The sequence below is a fragment of the Natator depressus genome, chromosome 10, assembly GCF_965152275.1.
Source record: "Natator depressus isolate rNatDep1 chromosome 10, rNatDep2.hap1, whole genome shotgun sequence".
NCBI classification, from domain to species: Eukaryota; Metazoa; Chordata; order Testudines; family Cheloniidae; genus Natator; species Natator depressus.
The window spans coordinates 51,674,530-51,682,340 of NC_134243.1; the positions used below are offsets into that span (position 1 = coordinate 51,674,530).

Here is a 7,811-nt window from a genome sequence, read left to right on the forward strand (position 1 = left end):
TTCAGAGTAGCAGTCGTGTTAGTCTGTATTCGCAAAAAGAAAAGGAGTACTTGTGGCACCTTAGAGACTAACAAATTTATTTGAGCATAAGCTTTCGTGAGCTACAGTGGCTGAATGCATTCGATGAAGTGAGCTGTAGCTCACGAAAGCTTATGCTCAAATAAATTTGTTAGTCTCTAAGGTGCCACAAGTACTCCTTTTCTTTTAACTAAATATGGGTGCCTTTCTCAAAGTCATCACTAATTCAGTGTGCTAAGGTTTTGGCTAGTAAAATTTTTTTAAAAACTTCTGATACCACAATTGGCTCGCTGTTGTCCCATCATCAATAATCAAACTGCTGGGATTATTTTTTTTATTATAGATTCTGTGGGAATTAAATTATATACATATTATTAGCAAAAAGCTTAGTGCAGTAAACCACTTTTGCCACTGTAACAATGACATACTTAAGGCTCATCCACGTGAAGCAACAATAGACACAAGAGGTGCACTAACACTACGTATTAATTGGTTCGAATAGACCCTGCCAGAAGGAACCATTATGATCATCTAGTCTGACCCACTGTATAACACGGGTCATAAAACTTCTACAAAATAATTCTTAGCGCATATTCTTTAGAAAAATATCCAATCTTAATTTTAAAATTGCCAGTGATGGAGAATCCACCACAATCCTTGATAAATTGTTCCAGTGATTAATTATCTTTTCTCTTAAAAATTTACACCTTATTTCCAGTCTGAATTTATCTAGCTTCACCTTCCAGCCATTGAATCATGTTATACCTTTCTCAGCTAGATTGAAGAGCCCATTATTAAATATTTGTCCCCCATGTAGGTATTTATAGTGATAAAGTCACCCCTTAACCATCTCTTTGTTAAGCTAAATAGACTGCGCTCCTTAAGTCTATCTCTATAAGATGATGTCTACACTACCGCGGTAAGTTGACCTACGCTACACAACTACAGCTACGTGAATAGCGTAGCTGGAGTCGACGTACCTTAGGCTGAGTTACCACGGTGTCTACACTGTGGGGGGTTGACGGGAGAAACTCTCCTGTTGACTACTTTACTCTTCTTGTCGGGCGGTAGAGTACAGGGGTCTACTGGAGAGCGATTTGCTGTCGATTTGACGGGGGCTTCACTCGACCCCTAGCCAGTGGATCAATCAGAGCGTGGATCCAGGCTGTAGTGTAGATGTAGCCTAAGGCATATTTTCTAATTCTTTAATCATTCTTGTGGCTCTTCTCTGATCCCTCTCCAATCTATCAACATCCTTCTTGAGTTGTGGACACCAAAACTGGACACACAATTGCAGCAGTGCTAAAATACAGGGGTAAAACAACCTTTTTACTCCTACTCAAGATTCTCCTTTTTATGCATCTAAAGATCACATTAGCTCTTTTGGCCACAGTGTCCCTTGAGCCAACCAGTACCCTGGATAAAGGCCTGGTCTACACCCAGTTTTGGTACCAGTATAACGGTTTTGGTTAGGGGTATGATTTTTTTTAACCAAAATAGTTATACTAGTACAACCTCTAGATGGATGCAATTATATTAGGTGGTTTATTTTGGCATAGTTTTCCCCCCTCCCTTACAGGAACAAGCGATACTAGTTTAAGCAAATTGACACCAATATAACTGAATCCAGACAGGGCGTGGTGGGGTTGTACCGCTTTACCTTTACTGGGCTAGTTAATGCCGTACAACTTTTGTGATAGAGAAGCTCAAAATACGTTTTGCAGGAGACATGAAGTTGCTTGCATAGCAAAAGTCAAATCTTAAAAGATAAACCAGTTCAGCTGCACAAGAATGGAAAATTTTCATATCTGAAAATCCAACAGGACCCAAAAAAGTACACAAATCAACCAGATAGTTTTTGGAAAAATACAGCTAATTTTATTTTGAAAATATTAAGACAGTGTCTATATGTTTTAATATCCACACTGTAATTGCATTAGTATGCTTTAATATATTTTGTCTAGTATTTTTAACTGTTAAGTTGAAATACTTTATGTGGGGGGAAAGTCATTCTTTCTACAAGTAGCTGTATAAAAAAATGGAAAGGGATGAGCAACATGGAACAGACGTGATAATTCGTGATGATCTTCAAACAGTTGCCAATAGGTGGTGCCCTTTGTCAATTTATGGTAATGAATTCAGGCATAACTTTAGGTATCCTCTACCAGGAAATTTCAGTGAGAAGCTGAAAATGAGACTGAGCTAGGGGCTTTTAATGTGAGATAACAAGGGCTAAATGAAGTCACAACTGTATGACAGAAATAAAATGAATATAGTATTGGCAACAAGCATGAAAAGTCAAGTCTAAACAACATTATGGTTTCTTGATGGAGGACTGTATAGGATTTGCATGTTAAGCACCGGATCCTGCAAAGAGATGTGTACAGGCACTGCCATCAGTGGGGCTAACTGTGGGCAGAGGTCCACCTGCATCTGTCTGCAGAATAAGGTGCATTTTCTTTATCTGTGACGACAGATTGGAATTAAGAGTTTTTAAAATGGTAGTTCTGAAAGGCTACTAAGAACGGTGCTTAGACAAAACATTAGAGAAATGTGCATAAGGGTGTTGATTATCAGGAGCACAAGCCCTAAAGAGCAGCTGTGGGGTCATTGTTCTCGTCTATGATACTAATCTAACCTCTCAGCTGTACAATTTTAACTAAATTCTTCCCCATCCCTAGCTAAAGATGACAAACCTGTGTGAATAGTCTAGCAGAGTATCCTAAGCAGCTCTGAATTCTTAAAGTGTCTTACAGGCTTTGAGCAAATCTGCCCCACCTGTGTTGATTGTGTCTCTTTATAAGTGGAAGAGTCAAACTGCACCTTTTTCTAAGGGTCCATTTTTAATTTCAGCTTTCTCAAGTAGTAGGTCAGTGTCAAGCAGGTGAGTTTGCTAAAAGAAAAACCACTGATTTTCAGAAAGTGTTGGCATGTTTTGCACTGTTTTGTCCTACTATATTTCTTTCCACAGGGCTCTCAATTAAAAGCTATACAATCTCATTCTTTTGGTACACCTACCCAGTCTGAAGGAACTTGTCTTAAATTAGTTCTTAACAGTTAACTAGCACCAATCAGTGTCTGTGGGACTTCACCCTTTTTTTTTTTTCTGGCCAAGAAGAAACAACAACAAGTTAAAAAAAAATTAAAGAACAAAAGTTTTTTTTCTCTCCTTTTAGACTAGGAAAAGGAAGTGTTATTTTGTCCCAGGAAAAAGGCAACCCAAACCTTATCTTCTTTGTCTTGGAACTGAGATAAAGGGGTGCTCCCAACTTGTGGTGGTCCCTTTTCAGGGATTCTAAAATGAACGTCCATAAGCCAAGACTTGTCAAGGACATGCCTTAATCAAAATCTTTCTGTGGATGCTTGCATTAGCATCCCCCTCAACCAGAAATAACTGAAATGCTGTGCTCAACCAGGCCTCATTTTCCTCTTGCTTTCTCCGTGGTAATTCCTGTATAACTCCATTTAAGACATAAAGGTAAACTAGTGTAAAAACAGGCATAAATGGTGGAGCATCACTCTCAGTATTTGTGTTTTGGGGCATCTGTGGCTGAACCTCTCATTAGATTGAAAATATTTTTTCCCATGGGCACTGATTTGACTTGTTTCTCTAAGCCTGTTAAGCTCTAATCTAGATACAGGGATTAGATCCATTTATTTCACTTATGGAAGTTTGGAGCTGAAATAAGTTTTGTGGATCTGGGCCTAAGTGAAGAGGAAGTTTGTTTGTCAGAGGATAAAACAAAATGTAAGACCAGCTATTTTCTTATATCCCTCTAATTGGTGGCTTACAGATTTAATCAAGTATTTGGCTAGTTTCCTGGCAACCTCCCCAGTTTCTCTTGTCTTTCATCACAAGAGATATTGCTATAGGAAATCTTGCAGGAATGCACGTGGCCATAGTGCCACGTAACTCAGTACAGTGTCTAAAAAGGGTCATCTATCCAGATGCTTTAAGGGTCACAGAACGTGTCTTGCTTAAAGCTTACTAGCAAAGCAGAATGAATTGGTTTAATGATATCTTGCTGTTTTATGATGTTTAAAAATCATGAGAACTGCCTCCCACTCCCTCCCTCAAAACTCATTTTCCCTTAGCTGTATCAGGAATGTCAAGTGTTGTCTTCTGGAATGAAAGTGTGTTAAGGACTTTTTGCAGCCCCGACTTCTTTAGTTCCGGGCTGCTGAATCCTTTTTTTTTTTTTTTTTTTTTTAAAAAGAGTAGATCTAAGAAAAAAGGTTGGCGTTAGCTAACCCCAGAGTCTTCCCAGCAAAGGCCCAGGTGAGCTGTTTTCACCTGAATTAAGCTGACTGAGGCTCAGCCTAGCAGGGAGTTAAGCAGTGAACTCTACCAGCTAACCAAAGGTAAGAGGTTAACCTGGGTCTGTACTTGAAGACCAGTTGGGGCTAGGTCAGGGTTAGCCCATGTGGTGTCTGTCCCTGGCCTAACCTCTTCCTAAGCGTCACAAACCCAGAGTCTGAATAAAAATCACTTCCTCTCAGATTTCACTTGCTTTGTATCCCTGCACCTGTATTCACTTGCACCCATAGTACAGGCCTGATACCAACACTTTCTGCTCATATCTTCCTCTAGAATACACACACATCTGTCTTTCTCTGTAGATAAAGATAAGAGGGGTAGTGGTAATATATAAATATATGCATTGACTTATACAGAAATGCAAGGGTTAACCATCTGAAGTTACTCTAAATTATCAGTGACAAGGAAATAAACATCCATGTTCTCTGCTGCTCAAATCTAGGAAAGGTGCCAAAGTTTCTAGATAAACAGAAGCATGGAGGTGACTTGTTTCTGTTTGGTTTTGGATACTTTATTCGGAAACAGCTTATGGTGTAAATAGACATTACAATAAAACAAGTGGTAATTGGAGCGGGGGATAATGGGGAGGAATATAGGTTTATGCACCTAATGGATTCAGCTGCAAAATGCTGTGGTTCTGGGTTAAGCTTTGTTCTGAGCATTTAGGTGAATTCAAACTTCCTTCACTGTGAAATAGTATGAATGGACCCAACCCAGGACAATGGCTGCGTGATGCCCAGGGTGAAGGGAACCTACTGGGATTGACATAGCTTGATGCACTAAAATGTGATGAAAGTTCAGCTCTTCCCAGCTGGTAAGAACCATCTCACACACAGACACAGCTGTCTTCCCCTGTGGTACAACGAACCACATCACTGATGCCAATGGATGTTTTTTACCCCAGGGATTAATTTGGCCCCTTCTCCTGAATGCACACGCCTCCTGCATCATGCATTAGATCTGTGTACTTGGTGCAGAGAGTATCTGGTTTCTGAGTGAATTTGAAAAGTGTGTGTGTACCAGTTTCTCCACCAGCCCTGGCAATCTGGGGGGTGAGGAGTGTAGGGTGTCTCCTTCCTTTTCTTTGATTCAGGTGCACCCGCCCCCAGCAGCAGCTGTTGGCACTTGAGAACCAGGGAAAATGAGCCGGAAGACAGCATGAGCGTTGCTGGCTGCTGGGAGCTCAGCTTGGACTGCGTGGAGCCTCTTAGCAGCTTGGAAATTAGCCAAAGGGAGGAGCTGGTTGCATCTCCCCTTCTCCCCCCACCCCCCTTCAGTGTATGATTGGGCATGAGGCTGCCGGGCTCGCTTATAAAAGCGGAGCCTGGCTCTCTTTCTACCCACTATTGAAGTGAGCCCTCCCGAGCAGCAGTAGCAGGAAGAAGGGGCTGGGCTAAACGGACACTGATGAACAGGCTGTTAGCGAATTGTCTGAAATAACAAGTGGCTTAAACGTGCAAAGGTATGGGTGAGCTTGACTTATGGAGAAGCCTTATGGAATTTAATGGAGAGGAAAACTTCTATAGAGCATGGATTTGAATCTTAATCTAAGAACTGATAGCATTAGATTAACTTCTTTAGGACACTGTTCAAATTCTGTCGTAACCTATTAGTTTTATCCTTTGCCGTAAGAGGCTGGGTGGGAGACATTGCTATGAGAAGTGAACTTTATCTTATCCGACTAGGTTGTTAGTGGTGCAGCAGGCCAGAAAGGGGCTCCGCGTGCAGGTGGGGCTTTGCTCGGCTGCTGCCAGTCGGAAGATGTTCATGTGCTTCTGCTTCTGTTTGCAGGTGAACTTGAGCTCTGCTGCAGGGACCTTTCCCTCTCTGTATCCAGCTGCAGTGATGTGGTTCATGGAGAAGATGAAAGCATCACCTGGAAACAGCAACCTACGGAGTCCTTCCTTCCTGGGGCTGCAGCCTGGTCAGATGGTGTCAGAGAAAGCCCGAGTAGGGGCAGCTGGTTTTCCCAACGTTTTAACCCCAGACAGGATCCCAGAGTTCTGCATCCCACCCAGACTGACCATTTCCTCTCCGCATGACCGCTGCCTGGCAGAGCCCAGTCTGCATCCTCCTGGCATTGCTGATTTTGGCCCCAGCCCATTCTTGCCACATCTCATCCAGATAGAAAGTGTTGATGAGATTCCAGCCCTGGAGGAGGACTGCTCCAACTTGGACCCGCAGTCCCAGGCAGCGCTGTCCCTGCCCCACTTCCCCAAAGCCCAGACCTCCTATGGCTTTTGCACCTTGCTGGAGAGTCCCCACACCAGGAGGAAGGAGTCCATCTTCCACAATGACCCATGCAGCAGCTCTCTATCCAGCTTGATGCTGCCTCGATCCAGAGCCAATACCTGTGCTGGCACAGGGGCAGCTTCCAGCCCCATTGCCATTAGCTCTGTCTCTGCCAGGCGGCCTTCTAAGCATCCGCTCCTGCACAGGCAAGCTGCCGTGGACAGTGATACTACCTCGTCCACTGACTCGACTCCTTTCAGCTCCCCACTGCTGAGTAGATCTCCTCCCAGATCCTGCCCATGGTTCAAAGCTCGGAGCCAAGAGGGACTGCTTGGCAGGGCACTGAGAGCGAGGAACAAATCCAGCATGGTAAGGAACAACTCCTTATCGACAGATGAAAGCAGCTCCAATGATAACAGCCCCAATGCCACCAGGAGGTCTTCAGAGGGGCTAGTTGAGTCCTTCCGTATGCGGAGCTTTAACCTGTCACATTCCACTATTTTCCCCCTGGACCTTACCTGTGGCCGAGAGAGGCTTGTTGGGGAGAGCACAGTGCTACTGGGCAGAGGAGGGTTGTTGAGACTGTCAGCTGAGTATTGTTCAGAAACCAGAAGGCTGAGACTCCGTCTGATCAGTGCAGAGGGTTTATATGATGCGTCTGTGGAGCCTAAAAGCATAAACTGCTGCATCACCTTCTCCCTTGTGCCAGGGAAAGTTCAGAAGCAGAGAAGCACGGTTATAAAACGGAGCAGAAACCCCATCTTTAATGAGGATTTTTTCTTTGATGGCATTGCAGAAGAGGATTTGTACAGCTTTTCGGTGAGGATGAAAGCTACGAATAAAGGGTATAGCTTGAAAAGAGACAGTGTGTTAGGGGAAAGTGAACAGAGTTTAGTGAATATTTTATCCCTCTAAAATGCCAGGCAAGCAAGTGGATATTTATTTTTGTATTTTTAAAGTGTTTTTTAAATAAATGATTTAACACATACCTTTTAAAAAGCCTTCATTTGGTTTTGTCTGGTAAGTCACCTGCTCTTCCACTGACAAGGTCAATTGTAAGTTGATCATTCGTAGAGCAAAACTTTAGGTTTGTGTGGTGGTGGTAATTTCCATGGCTGCATGGGATACTAGTGGGTAGTTACATCCTTTCTTACTGGCTTATGGAGATAAAAACATTCTGCAGAGATTTCCTTTCTAAAGGAGAGTATTGTTTTTAAAACCAATGGTAGGTGTGAAATGTCTA

The 7,811-nt window shown here is 42.8% G+C and overlaps 1 protein-coding gene across 1 annotated transcript; it reads left to right on the forward strand.

Moving 5' to 3' along the window:
* Positions 1-5,678: 5,678 nt before the first annotated feature.
* LOC141994513 (C2 calcium-dependent domain-containing protein 4C-like) lies at positions 5,679-7,487 on the forward strand. The gene is made up of 2 exons (XM_074964742.1): positions 5,679-5,798; positions 6,128-7,487. The coding sequence occupies exon 2, from the start codon at positions 6,182-6,184 to the stop codon at positions 7,481-7,483; it is 1,302 nt and encodes a 433-aa protein (XP_074820843.1). The 5' UTR covers positions 5,679-5,798; positions 6,128-6,181; the 3' UTR covers positions 7,484-7,487.
* The last annotated feature ends 324 nt before the right edge of the window (positions 7,488-7,811 follow it).